Genomic DNA, 15464 nt, shown 5'->3' with positions numbered 1-15464 from the left:
GTTTTCTTTGCTGTGCAGAAGCTTTTTAGTTTCTTATAATCCTATTTGTCTATTTTTGTTTGTGTTTTCTATATTTTTGAAATCTTAACCATAAAATCTTTGCCCAGACCAATGTCCTAGAATGTTTTCCCTAGGTGTTCTTCCAGTTCTTTTATAGTTTCCGGTCTTACATTTAAGTATATAATTCAACTTGAGTAGTTTATATATAGTTAGTGATAGGGATCTAATCTCATTCTTCTCCATTTGGCTATCCATTTTCAGTGTGTCCTTGGCACCTTTGTTAAAAGTCAGTTGGCTATAAGCAAATGGATTTATTTCTGGGCTCTCTATTATGTTCCACTGATTGACATTGATTGACATGTCTGTTTTTATACCAATACCATTCTGATTTGGTTACTATTGTAATATATTTTTCATCTAGCTTTGTTCTTTTTGTTCAGGATTGTTTTGGTTATTTCAGTTTTTTTTTTTTATGTTTTGGTTCCATAGGAATATTAGAATTATTTTTTCTAATTCTGTGAAAAATAACATTGGAATTTTTTTTGGGATTCCCTTGACTCTCTAGATTGCTTTGGGAACTATGGTCATTTTACTAATATTAATTCTTCTAATTCATGAGCATGGAATATCTTTCCATTTGTTTGCATCCTCTTCTTTCTTTCATCACTGTCATATCGATTTCTTTTTAAGAGAATTTTTACTTCCTTGCTTACACTTATTCCTACGCATTTTGTCCTAGCTATTGTAAATAGAATTGCTTTTTTTATTTCTTTCTCAGCTACTTCATTACTAATGTGTAGACATTATACCAATTTTTGTATGTTGATTTTGCATTCTACAACTTTACTGAATTTATTTATCAGATCTAATCGTTCTTTGGTGGAGTCTTTAGGTTTTTCTAGATAAGGATCATATCATTGGCAGGGAGGGGAGAGAGGCTGAAGGTTAAGCTGATAGTCAGTGATTTAATGAATCATACATACAAAATATAGTTTCCATCAAAACCCAAAAGGGCAGAGTTTGGAGAGCTTCTGGATAGTTGAACACAGGCAGGCTTAGAGGAAGGTGGACAAGAGCTCAGCCATATGCCAAGGAGGGTGGTGCGTCCCAACCCAATGAGACAGAAGCTCCTGCTCTGGGGACCCTTCTGAACTTGCCCTATGTATCTGTTCATGTGGCTCTTTATTTGTATCTTTTAGAATACCTTTTAAAATAAACTGGTAAGTGTATGTGAGTGTTTCTCTGAGTTCTGTGAGCCATTCTAGCAAATTAATCAAATCTGAGAAGTGAGTTGTGGGAACCCTGATTTATAGCAAGTCAGTTAGAAACACAGGCAAAATAACCCGAGACTTGAGATCAACATCAGGAGTGGGAAGGGGACAGTCATAGGGACTGAGCCCTCAACACATGGGATGTGATGCTATATAAGAGAGATAGTGTCAGAATTGAGTTAGAGGACACGCAGCTGGTGTCCATCACAGAACCGATTGCTTGTTTCTTGGAGAAATTTCCAACATTTTGTCAGAGAAGTCGGCTATGTTTATTGTTGTTGTAGTGTGAGAGCAGAGGAAAAACAATTTGAGATTTTCCACACTCTGTGGTTCTAAATGTTGAATTCCTTTTAAATTTGACTTAGTCATAGCCTAACTAAATAGGATTAGATGTGAGAAATGTTTTGGTATAACATATAGGAAGGAACCAAAGGCTGATGAAGACAGGAGTATTGGAATAGATGTTCTCTGCGTGAGTGCCCCCTTCATCCTCTCTGTCTCCCAAGAAACCAAAAAATACTCTCTCTGCAGCTTTAACAAATACTGGTTTGGAAGAGAGTGCCTGTGTTTTTTAAAAGTTCTAAATGGCTATAATTGAAGGACTTTCATGATGCTCAGGATTGTCCTGATGTCAGTGGAGATGAAGGGAAACAACAAAGTCAGGAGTCAGAGGAAAGGGCTGTTTATCACAAGTTTTTTGTGTTTTTTTTTTAGACAGAGTTTCACTCTTGTTGCCCAGGCTGGAGTGTAATGGTGCAATCTTGGCTCACTGCAACCTCTGCCTCCCTGGTTCAAGTGATTCTCCTGCCTCAGCCTCCCGAGTAGCTTGGATTACAGGCATGCACCACTACTAAAAAATAGAAAATAAAAAAAGGTGCCTACCATACACACACAAACACACACACACACATTTGTGTTTTTAGTAGAAATGGGTTTCACTGTGTTGGCCAGGCTAGCCTTGAACTCCCAGCCTCAGGCTATCCACCCGCCTCGGCCTCCCAAAGTGCTGAGATTACAAGCATGAGCCACCATGCCTGGCCCATTATTCTTATCATACATGATTTCTGGAAAGAAAAAGAAAAATTTCTAGGAAATAAACAAAAACATCAAAATCATCAGAAAGTCTTCAACACAGAAATGACTTCATTTATATGATCCCTGTCATTTTTATTTTCATGTATTATAATGTATGGAGATTTCTATCCTGTGGGGTGAGTTTTTTATTTTTTTAATTTTTGTTTGTTTGTTTGTTTGTTTTCAGAGTGAGACCCTTCCTCGAACAAACAAAAACCTTAAAAGCTGCAGTGCAGTGGCACAATCATTGCTCACTTCAGTCTTGACCTCCCTATCTGAAGCAATCCTTTAGCCTCAGTCTGCCGAGTAGCTGAAACTACAGGCATGTGCTACCACACCCAACTAATCTTTTTTATTTTCGGGGTGGGGGGGCCAGTCAAGTGAAGCAGTGGGAGTGGAGAAGGAAAAAAGAAATCTGTAACTGGTTGTGATCAATTAGTTGTAAACACCACTGCACTCGGACCAGCCACCCAACTAATATTTTTAAAATTTTTTGTAGAGACAAGACATGACTATATTGCCCAGGCTGGTCTCAAACTCCTGGGTTCAAACAATTCACGCACCTCAACTTCCCAAAATGCTGGGATTACAGGCCTGAGCCACCGCACCCAGCCTTTATTCTGTGTTTTGATTCGTCATCATCTCCTAAGCCCTTTCCCAGCATCTGTAGTCTACCAAACATGCCATGATTAAATTATATCTCTACACCTTGATATAAACAAAAAATTAAATCAACAGTGAAGGCAAATATGAAAAAGTAAATTACTACCAAAATTATTTAGAGGATAACCTAAAAATATTTGGGTACAAAGATATTTCTTTTTTCTTTTTCCTTTTTTTTTTTTCTTTTTTTTTTTTTGGTTGTTTGTTTGTTTGTTTGAGTCAGGTGACATTCTGTCACTCAGGCTAAAGTGCAGGCCCTATCATGGTTCACTGCAGCCTCCACCTCCCAAGGCTCAGGTGATCCTTCTGCCTCAGCCCCCTGAGGAGCTGAGACTACAGGCATGCAATACCATGCCCGGCTCATTTTTGTTTTTTTAGTAGAGATGGGGTTTTGCCAGGTTACCCAGGCTGGTCTCAAACTTCTGGGCTCAATTGATCCACCTACCTCAGCCTCCCAAACTCCTGGGATTATATACATGAGCCACGGTGCCCCGCCCCTTTCTCTTTTTTAAGCAACAGTTAATAGAATGGAAAATGTTTCTTAAAAGAAACACAAGTATATCAAATTGAAAATTTTAAACTTCAAGTAACTTACATGCACATACAGTCTTTGCTGAATAGTGAAATGGCATCTGAGAAATGAGTCCTTAGGTGATTTTGTCACGTGGGGTCATCATGGAGTGTCCTTACAGAAACCTCGATAGTATAACCTACTGCACGTGTAGGTGACATGAAAAAGCCCATTGCTCCTAGGCTACAAACTTGCATAGCATGTTATTGTATGGAATACGGCAGCCAATTTAACACAATGGTAAGTATTTGTGGATCTAAACATGTGTAAACAGAGAAAAAGTACAGTAAAAATGTGGTAAAAATAAAGAAGATTTTTAAGATAGCCTATCTGTCTAGGACACTTACCATGAACGAAGCTTGCAGGATGAGAAGTTGCTCTGGGTGAGTCAGTGAGTGAGTGGTGAGTGAATGTGAAGGCCTAGGGCATTACTAGGGGGTGACAAATAAAGGAAACCACCTAAATATTTACCTCAGGGGAGCAGGTGCATATAAGATATTATGGAATAGCAGTAAAATGATGCATGAAACCTTTTTCCTGTGAAATTCAAAAATGTTTGTGACATAATAGAAGTAAAAATATCAAATGGTAAGGCACTGTGAATACAATAATGTAATTTTTAAAAGGATACAATGAGAAATAAGATGAAATAAAAGTCATCTAGGTTAAAAAGAAAGAGGTAAAACTATCTCAATTGCAGATGATTAAATCTATATATAGAAATACAAAAGAATTCACTAAAAATGAGTCTAGTAACTACTAAACTACTAATACTAAATGAGTTTAGCACATTGATAGGATGCAAAATAAAAATACAAAAATTGTTTCTGTAGAGTATCAATTTATTAATAAAAATGTTATTAAAAATCCAACTTACAACAGCATTAAAAAGAATAAAATAGGAATGAAATTGAGGGTCCAGCAATGCTCTTCACTTTTATGGTTAATTGGTTTTTGAAAACTGTGCTAATATAACTCAGTGAGGGAAGAAATTATCTTTCCATCAAATGGTGCTGAGACAACAGGCTATTCATATGCAAAAGAATAAAGCTGGATCCCTACTTCACACCATAGATAAAAACTACCTCAAAGTGTATCAGAGACCTAAATATGAGACTTAACACTAGAAAAGTCTTAGAAGAAAACATAGGCATAAATCCTTATGACTTTGGATTAGGTAAAAATATCTGATCTTAAATGATACCAAAGGCACAAGCAATGAAAAGAAATAAAAGAAATTGAACATCATAAAAATTTAAAGTGTGTGTGTCTGAGGACACCACCAAGAAAGCGAAAAGCAACTCATGAAAGCGAGAAAAGTTTTGCAAATCTTACACCTGGTAAGGAAAGCACTTGTATCCAGAATATAGAAAGAATGATTGTAACTCAATATAATATTAGTAATAATAAAAAAATAATAATTATTATTAAAATAACAATAAAAAGACAAATAATACACAAAAGGCCTATAAGCACATAGAAACATGTTCAACATCATCAACCATCATCGAAATGTACATCAACCCAAAACTGAGTTACTATTCCCCACCCACTAGAATGGCTATAATTGAAAAGATAATAATTAGTATTGGTGAGAATGTGGAGATACTAGAACACTCACACTTTGCTGGTGGGAATTTAAGTGACATAGCCCCTTTAGAAGCAGGCTAGCAGTTGTTCAAAATGTTGAACATTAGGTTATTATATGATCCAGCAATCCCCTTCCATGTATACAGTATACCCAAGAGAAATGAAAACACAAATTCACATAAAAACCTATACACCATGTTTATAGCAGGATTATCAGTAATAACCCAAAATGAGGACCAAAATGTCACCAACTAATAAATAAACAAATTGTGATACATTCATACAGTGAAATATAATTAGGCAATAAAAAAGATGAGAAGTACTGATACAAGCTACAACGCACAAAAACTATGAAAATGTTATGATAAGTGAAATAAGACAGACACAAAAGGCCACATATTGTCTATTTTTATTACATAAAATGTTCAGAAAAGGTAAATCTATAGAGCTAAAACCTAGGTTGGTAACTTCTCAGGGCTAGGGATTTGGATGTGGATTTTTCTGCTGGGCTAGAAGGAGATGAAAGTGATCTGTAATTGATTTTGGTAATGGAGGCACAACTGTGAATATTCTGAAAACCACTGAATTGTATATTTTCAATGTGTGGAGTTTATACTATTTAAGTTATATCTCAAATTGTCCTGAAAATGATTAAATTACATGTAAAATTTGTAGTCTTTTGCTCAAAAAAGCTACCAATATGGTTTGCATGCAAGTGAAGAAAGTAGACATACACAGAGTAGGCTGATATAATCATAATTAGCTTATTAAAGTGGATTTGGATTTAGTGATAGGAGAGATTTGAAAGTATATTTATGCATATTTTGATTGTTTCATTTTCTATTGTGAACATGAATTACTTTTACACTAAAATTTTTAAAACAAAGTTAAGAATCTTGAAAGCTCTGTAGTCAAATAAACAAATAAACATAGTAACAAAGGATAAAGAGCTGTCTGGAATGTCTTCCTAGAGAATTGGCTGAAGCACATGTATGTTTAAGGAAGGCAATGGCTGAAGAATCAAGGCAGGATTACAGTGGGAGAAGAGAAAAACATACACATGGAGACAGAAGACAAGAAGATGACTGATGCATGAAGTGGACATTAATACTGTGAAAACCTCTTGAGGAGTCAGAAACCTCTTGACAGTCTATGTGGGAGGAAAACTGGCTTACAGCTCAAGATGGCCAGCCATCAGGGACATGGGATGGAATCAGAGGGCTGTCTAGTCATTCCCTTTCTTTTCCCTCCAACATCCCAGCAAGATTACTGCCTAATTTACAGCCAATGCACATTGAAGAATCAGTACAATCTGTAGGCTTTGAGACAATAGACAGAAATTTCTTGAGCTCTTCTTGGCACAGTGAGCTGCTTTCCTCTATCAGACAGACTTATTCTGGTATTTCAGGAATAAAGTGTTTAATATAGAAGTAAGAGCATACACTAATGTTTGGAAACCAGGGGTAGCAAATATTGGTGAATTCATGTGACAGGCAGAATAATGGTCTCCTAAATATGTCTGTGTCCTGGAACTTATAGAAGTGTCTTCTAATAAGGCAGAAGAAACTTTTCAGATGTGATTAAGCTGAGGCTCCTGAGACGGGAAGATTATCCTGGATTGTCTAGGCAGCTTCAATGTAATCACAATAGTCCTTATAAGTGAAAGGAGTAGAAAGCAGCTTCAGAGTTAGAGATGTGACAGCAGAATCGGAGGTCAAAGTGATGTGACTGCTGACTTGGAAGATGGAGGAAGAGAGCAAGATCCAAAGAATGCAGGCAGCCCCAAGAAGCTGGAAAGGGTGAGGAAACAATTTTCCCTTAGGGCCTCAGAAGAAATACAGCTCTGATGACACATTGATTTTAGCCCATGGTGACCCATTTTTGACTCCAGAACTATAAGAGAATAAATCTTGTATTAGCCATTCAAACTAAATTTTGAATTGCAAATCAGCCCCATATTTATTAATTTATTTAAATTTCAATAGTTTCTGGGGGACAGGTAGTTTTTGGTTACATGGGTGAGTTCTTTAGTAGTGAATTCTGAAATGTTAGTGCAACTTCACCCGAGCAGTGTACTCTGTACCCAAAATTGTGTTTTATCCCTCACCTTCTTCCCAACCTCCCCACAAGTCCCCACAGTCCACTATATCATTTTATATGTTTTTCCATCTTCATAGCTGAGCTCTCATTTATAGGTGAGAACATTCAGTATTTGGTTTTTCCATCCCTGTGTTACTTCGTTTATAATAATAATCTCCAGCTCCACCTAAGTTGCTGTATAACATATTATTTTATTCCTTTTTATGGTTGAGTAGTATTCCATGGTGTATATACACCACATTTTCTTTATACACCCACTGGTTGATGGGCACTCAGGTTGGCTCCATATCCTTGCAACTGTGAATTGTGCTGCTCTAAATATGCATGTACATGCGTCTTTTCCATATAATGATGTACGTTCCTTTGGGTAAACACCCAGTAATAGGATTGCTGGATCAAATGGTAGATCTAGTTTGAGATCTTTAAGGAATCTCCATGAAGTGGAAATTTTGCCCAGGATTCTGTCAGCACGTACTCAGCAACTGTCCCTATTTTAAAACCGCCCCTATTTTGTTAGTAACTGCCTCTTTCTGGTTCTGTTCCTCAGCTTATTGCTTACTAACTGGAAAGCCTTAAGGGAAACTGCCACTTCGTCTAAAACCTGCTGCGTTGTCTAAAGTCCTGAGTTCCTTCCCCTGCCCCTTTACCTATAAAAACTGTGTACTTTTCCTTGGTGGGGCCCAGACTTTTGGGTGTGAACCATTTTGGGCCCCCCTGCATAATAAAGTGTGTTCCTCCAATCTCGTGATTGCCGCTTGGGTTTCTTGTCTGGTAAAATTTTCCAGAACATTTTGTTCTCTGACCAGGAAACCCAACCGCGCTGGCCCCTTGAGCCACGGGTTTGGGGTCAGAAAGGACAGACAGCTTGCCTGTTCCCCACTGGGGACTGAGGCAGGGGCCCCCCTATACGCTTCTACAGGGCCTCCTTCCCTGGAAGGGGAACTGCTACTGCTCCGGCATTGCCGCTCGCAGGACTTGTGGGCGAGACAGACTGAACTGAAGGGAGCTCCGGATAAGGTAAGGTCCTGGGATCCAACCCTAGGCAGGCCTGTCTACAGATGGAAGGGGAGATTGATCACCTCCCAGGGTCTCCACTTGGAGACAGCAGGCAGACTTCCCGGGTTAGGGCGGGAATGTGATAACCTCTGAGTGAGTGTGTGAGTGCATGGGGAGCTCAAGGGCCTGCCCTTGAACCTCCAGTCTGTGGCTCCGTGGTGCAATGTATGGAGTTCGAGAGGGCCTGAGCCCGTGTCTGTGGCAACCTCATAAGGCTTATGGCAGCATCGAGCTGAAGGCGAGCTGAGCTCGATCCCAGTTGGGGGATTATACCGACCTGCTGATGCTAAGAGGCACCTAAGTTCCCGCAAGGGATGTGGCCAGGTGGGCACCCAAGTCGTCCTTCATGGGACACCCCTTCCTTTATCTATCTTGTGCCACCAGTCACAAGGGGATACACATCATGGGGAAAAGTCAGTCTAAGCCTAAGGTCCTAAATTGTATGGTCAAAAACTGGAGATTATGGGGTCAAAATGACCCCAGGAAAGCTAAAGACCCTCTGCAGATCAGAGTGGCTGGTTCTTAGCATTGGCTGGCCACCAGAGGGCACCCTGGACCTCTCTACGTGCAGGCTGTTTGGAAGGCTGTGACCAGCAACCCCGGCCACCCGGGCCAGTTCCCATATGTTGACTTCTGGTTGGAGATAGCTCAGATCCTTGCCTTGGGTTCAATTCTGTGCTGGCAAGAAGGGACAGTTCAAGGTCCTTGTGGCCCAAGCAACTAAGGGGCCCAAGCAACCCATTCATCAGGGTGACCCTGAGGAGGAGCTGCCACTGCCTTATGTCCTTCTGGCACCATCAGCCCCCAGCCCACCAGCCTTGCCTGACACACCTCCTGCACAAAGAGGGGAGATCTGAGCACCCTCCCTTGAGGCTAGATCACTGTGTATACTGCAGAGGTGGGACACTGGAAGAACGAGTGCCCCAAACAGACGGTCTTGGGCGGGGCACCCCTCTCCCCAAGGGAGGGCAGAATACCAGCCAGAACCTAGCCAGGCCCACCTGATTGCCTTGGCCAGGATGGACTCAGACTAGGACGGGCCAAGCTCTATGAAACTTGGCCTCCGAGAGCCCATGGTCAGGATGAAGGTCGGGGGCCACCCAATGACTTTTATGGTAGACACCAGAGTGGAGTACTCGGTGGTCACCACTCTGGTTGTCCCATTTAGCAACTGAAAGGCAACTGTTGTGGGAGCAACATGCAACCAGATAGAGCCCCGACTGTTCTTCCAAGATCGGATATGCCAATTAGGGGGGCACCAGGTATGCCATGAGTTCTCTACCTACCAGAATGTCCTGTCCCCCTTTTGGGAAGAGACTTGTTAAGGGCACAAATCACTTTTAAACCACGGGGGCCAGCCAGTCTGACTTTGAGTGAGCCAAAGGGGGGTCTTGTCTGGGCAGTCACACTTCCACAGGAGGAAGAATGGAAACTGCACACTGCTGTGAGGTCAGACGAAATCCCACCAGAATTCCTGGACTCCTTCCCTGCAGTCTGGGCAGAGATGAAGCCCCTAGGGATGGCTAAGGCCCAAATCTGCAGATAGCAGGTGAAGTACCTGGGGTTGATCATCACCAAAGGACACCGGTCCTTGGGACCAGAGAGAAAAAGGGTGATTTGCTCCATGCCCATTCCCAACACCAAGCAGAAGCTCCAGGAGTTTCTCGGGGTGGCAGGCTTCTGCTGCATATGGATTCCTGGCTATGGACCCCTTGAGTGGGGTGGTAGCCAAGACATGGCTTTCTGGGAAATCAAAGCACTGCTCCAAAGTGCCCCAGCACTAGGACTTCCAGATGTCACCTGAGAATTCAATCTATTCATTCAGGATAGAAACAAGACAGCACTTGGGGTCCTTACCCAGACCACTGGGCCTTGGCAGAGACCAGTAACATATATGTCTAAACAGTTGGATGCAGTGGCATTAGGATGCCCCCTTGTCTCTGAGCCTTAGCTGCCACGGTCATTTTGATGAAGGAAGCTGACAAGCTAACCTTAGGCCAGACTGTCCATATCAAAGTGCCCCACTCAGTGTCCACCCTTATGAGCAGTCCGAGGCACCAGTGGCTCTCAAATGCTTATTTAACCCACTACCAAGGGCTGCTCTATGAAAACCCATGGGTCACCATTGAGACTGTGCATGGCCTCCACCTAGCCACATTTCTACCCACAAAGGAGGGGGCCCCAGATCTCGACTGTGAGGAGGTGGTAGATGAAATCTTTACTAGTTGGCCAGGCCTCAAGGACTGTCCCCTCCCAAAGGCAGACTTAAACCTGTTCACTGATGGAAGCAGCTATGTCCAAAATGGGGAGAGCTATGCAGGGTATGCAGTCACCACTGCCATTGAAGTGGTCGAGGCAGCCCCCTTGCCCAGAGGCTGGTCGGCACAATCGGCAGAATTACATGCCCTCATTCAGGCCCTGTGCCACATGGAAAGCAAAGTGGCCAGTATTTACACTAACTCTAAGTGCACCTTTGCAACTGTCCACATACTTGGGGTGATATATAAGGAAAGAGGGCTGCTCACAGCAGGAGGAAAAGAAATGAAAAATAAGGAAGAAAGTCTCAGACTGCTAGAGGGAGTTTGGAAGCCCAAAGAGGTAGCTGTCATGCATTGCAAGGGCCACCATAGAGGAACTGATCTTATCTCTACAGGAAACCAGCTGGCTGACCCAGAAGCTAAGGCAGCCGCACTGCAAAAAGAGCCTGTACAGGCCCCCACCCACTTATTCAGTCACCCCTTGGCTCCGAGAGGATGTGGGAAAGCCAGAATGCTCTAAGGAAGAAAACCAGTGGGCACAGCAGGAGGGAGAAAAGCAGGGTGCTGGGGGATGGTGGCTACTCCCTGACAACAGACCGGTAGTGCCTAGGAACTTGGCTCACACCATCGTTACTCAGTGCCGTGGTCTCACCCACCTAGGTAAAACTGCTCTGGAGACCTTATTCCATAGCTATTACTATACTGCAACCCTCCCTAAACTCTGTGCTGTAGTAAGCAATCAGTGCCTACCTGTGCTAAAAGCAACCCCCCACAGTGGCTGAAACCTGCCCCGGGGTGCAATGGGTGGGGGTCTACCCCTTTGAGGACATAGAAGTGGACTTCACTGAAATTAAGCCCAGTAAAGGGCACAAATGCCTACTGGTCCCTGCATGTTGTACTCAGGCTGGGCTGAGGCACTGCCAACTAAGACGGAAAGAACCCGAGAAGTAGTGAAAGTCCTATTTTGTGAAATTGTTCCCTGATACAGGATTCCACCATACACAGTGACAATGGGCCAGCATTTGTGGTGGAGATCATCCAAGTCCTCACCAGCATGCTCAAGATTAAGTGGAAACTTCATACAGCCTACAGGCCACAAAGTTCAGGGAAAGAGGAGTGCATGAATCAAACCCTGAAGGTTACACTAGCAAAGCTCTGTCAGGAAACCCTGGCTTCCTGGGTAGATATGCTTCCCCTAGCCCTGTTGCGGTCATGGTGTACACCAGGATCCGCCAGCTACTCACCCTTTGAAATACTATTCAGGACCCCTTCCCCACCATTTAACAAAGTAAGGGGAGACCTCAGACAGCTCGGGTAAACAAGCATGACATCCCAGCTGCAGGCATTGGGAAAGCTGCTGTCCCAGGTCAGCCCTTTTGAAATAGAAAGAGCACCTAACTCCCTAGCCAATCCAGTACATTCCTTCCAACCTGGGGACCAGGTATAGGTGAAAGATTGGAAAAAAAAACCCTCCAACCTGTCTGGACAGGGCCCCATACTGTAATCCTTGTCACCCCAACTGCTCTCAAAGTTACAGGAGTCATTCTGTGGGTACACTATTCCAGAGCAGAGAGGGCCCACCCGAACACATTGCTGGACTGGTGGACTGTGCGCCCAGACCCTCGGCATCCCACAAAAATCATGCTCCAGCGAGCTTAATCCTGAGAACTCGTCAAGCCCTGCTCTAGTCACACAACCGGAATCTGACTAGTCAACGCACGGCTGAAGATTGAGGAGCTTCCACTGAATCACCAAATGTGGACTGAAGTCTTAATACTTGAAATCTTAATACTTGGACAGCATTTGTTGTTCTACTGTTGTGCTGACATCATTGTCTTCCCTTGAGGGACATTCCTTGTCCATTTCTGGTGTAAAATGTCACTTCCTGTTTTGCTATTAATAATCTTCTTGGCCCTTGCCTAATTAACATACTCTGGCACTTTATTGAAGCCATGGTAATTAGAAAACCAAGTGCTCAGTTACTAGCCCTCTGTGAGTACAAGCCACTAAGTACAGACACCAGGGTGTAAAAGGGGATGCTCCCTAATATCCATAAGAGAGCATCAAAGCGGGGGATGAAGTGGAAATTTTGCCCAGGATTTTGTTAGCATGTACTCAGCAACCGTCCCTATTTTAAAACTGCCCCTGTTTTTGTTAGTAACTGCCTCTTTCTGCTTCTGTACCTTAGCTTATTGCTTACTAACTGAAAAGCCTTAAGGAAAACTGCTGCATCATCTAAAATCTGCTGTGTTGTATAAAGACTGGAGTTACTTCCCCTGCCCCTTTACCTATAAAAACTGTACTTTTCTTAGCTGGGGTCCAGACTTTTGGGTGTGAACCCTTCTGGGCCTCCCGGCATAATAAAGTGTGTTCCTCTGATCACCTGAGTGCTGCTTGGGTTTCTTGTCTGGTAAGATTTTCCAAAATATTCATACTTTTTTCCAAAGTGGTTGTGCTAATTTACATTCTCACCACTAGCAGGGTAAAAGTGTTCTCTTTTCACCATATCTATGCCAATGTCTACTATTTTTTGACTTTTTAACTATGCCCATTCTTGCAGGAGTAAGGTGGTATCTCATGGCCGACCCCACATTTATTTAGCAAACATGTATTAGGCAGTTACTATGTGTCAGGCTCTCCTAGCCCTCAGTGAGTGAAACATCAAAGATTCCACAACAGGATTGAAAAATACTGGCAAATGCAGGCTACTATAGTTAGTGTGGGAAAACTGCTAACCAGAGGATGTAATGTCTAGACAGAGACCTGGATGAGGAACAGTTAATCCAGGTGAACGGCGGGAGAAATCTTTTAGGGAATTGGCATCACAAACACAAGCTCAGAGGAAAGAGCACACAGGAAGTCTGGGGACCTGTCAGCAGTTCAGGGTGGAGATTAGAGAGAAAGGAGCACAGGGGCAGAAAGCAAGGTTGGAGCCGTGAGCAGGTTCAATGGCTGAAGCTTGTGGGCTTCGGGAGAGCCTTGGCTTTTATCCCGAGGACAATGTGCAGCATTGGCAGCACTGAAGTCAGGAAGAACCTTGATCAGATCTGCATTCCAAAAGAATCACTCTGAATGAGAAAAGAAATAAAGACAAACACACAAGAGTAGAATTTTACAGCTTGGGTCCAGGGGACCAACACAATCTCCAGTGGGGTGATCCGCGTGGGGTGATCTGTATTGCCATTGAGCTCTGAACTTCATGTGCCTTTATTGGGTGCATTATCTTGTTAATCTTGCAGGCTTTGGGGAGGGGGACTGAGAAGGAAGATAGCCTGAGGAAGAGCACTTGTCTGCAGCATTCAGTAGCAAATGTGGTTCTTCTAAGAAATGCCAACTAAGGACACTGAGACTTTACCACCCATTATCTATCCAGGTGCTTTGGCAAGAGAGGTGCCGTCCATAAGGCGCCATAAGGTCCGACCACACACACATACATCAAGGGGCTTTTATCTCCAGAGTTGTGGAGACAGAGCCATTAGAATTGCTCCATATTCTGAGAACACAGGCAGAGCCTGTGGTGTTCTCGTGATCTCTGCCCTGCAAGGCCTTCAAGCCTCACAAGCATCCATCTGCAAAGACCCTCCTGAGTTTAGTGAGCAGAGGTTGCAATTCTTCCCAGAGTCTTTTGCATAAGCCCTCTTTATGAGACCCTCATGCAAACTCTATGTTGGGAAGAGATGTGGGACCAAAGCAGTTTTTCCTGCTCTGCAACCACTCGGCAGTGTTCTGCATTCATAGGGTGCTCTCAGATGGACTTTACCATAGGCCTCCTGTTATGGCTTGATCTCTGCTTTTATTTTACTACACCATAGTTTGGATTTGATCTGTGGAACACAGGTCTGCCCCTGGCCATTTCTTCCTTTAAGAAAGGACACTGGCCGGGCACCGTGGCTCATGCCTATAATCCCAGCACTTTGGGAGGCCAAGGCAGGTGGATCATGAGGTCAAGAGATCGAGACCATCCTGGTCAACATGGTGAAACCCCGTCTCTACTAAAAATACGAGTATTATCTGAGCGTGGTGATACATGCCTGTAGTCCCAGCTACTCGGGAGGCTGAGGCAGGATAATTGCTTGAACCCAGGAGGTGGAGATTGCGGTAAGCAGAGATCGCGCCATAGCACTCCAGCCTGGGTAACAAGAGTAAAACTCCGTCTCAAAAAAAAAAAAAAAAAAAAAAAGAAAGAAAAAGAAAGGACCCTGAGTGATCAAGATCCAGTGTTTCACACCTGTAAAATGAGGTGGAAAAGGAGAAAGGGCCCCATGTGAACAGCACCCCACCTGGAAAAATGACATAAAACAAGGGAATTCAGCCCATGACATGAGAGGTTGTTGGGCTCACATATTATTGAGTGATCAGGGAGGAGTTTAGTTGAGTTCACCCCTACAAACAGGTATTGAGTGCCAGGTATGGTGTCATCCGTGACATAAGGAAATCAAAGGTATATGCTTTATATCTTTGTGACCAACATGTCTGCTCCTGCTTCATAATGATGCCAATCCCCGACTTCCCAGGATTCCCACTAATTTTGTCTAGTGCCCATGTGGGAAGTGAGCTGAGGCTTGGCAAGAGGATTTTAGCTTATATGGTCTAAAAAATAGTAGAAAGATTTCTTTAGAAAACACCAATTCCCTAATTAAATTGACTAGTTAATCCATACAAGAGAAATAAACCACTGAAAAATAAACTGAGTGAAGGAAAATAAATAATTACTAGAAGTCAGTTTGTGGGAGTCTGCATGAAAACAAGCTTGAAGAAATAGTGAGAACAGAAGATTTGCCTGACAGTGTGACACTTGATTGAAAAAAACAGATAGGTTTAGTGGTGGTGCTTCTTTAGAGATACAGGAGGTATGAAGAGTAATAGAGAAAATATTTGGAG

At 42.9% G+C, this 15464-nt stretch overlaps 1 protein-coding gene across 1 annotated transcript; it reads left to right on the top strand.

The window, feature by feature from the left end:
* Positions 1–9870: 9870 nt before the first annotated feature.
* Positions 9871–11324, top strand: LOC116546095. Its single transcript, XM_032272445.1, has one exon. The coding sequence runs from the start codon at positions 10294–10296 to the stop codon at positions 11101–11103; it is 810 nt and encodes a 269-aa protein (XP_032128336.1). The 5' UTR covers positions 9871–10293; the 3' UTR covers positions 11104–11324.
* Positions 11325–15464: the final 4140 nt, after the last annotated feature.

The sequence above is a fragment of the Sapajus apella genome, unplaced genomic scaffold (genome assembly GCF_009761245.1).
Source record: "Sapajus apella isolate SASKATOON/1434 unplaced genomic scaffold, GSC_monkey_1.0 scaffold587, whole genome shotgun sequence".
Lineage (NCBI taxonomy): Eukaryota > Metazoa > Chordata > Mammalia > Primates > Cebidae > Sapajus > Sapajus apella.
This window is presented reverse-complemented; position numbering and strand designations above follow the sequence as displayed.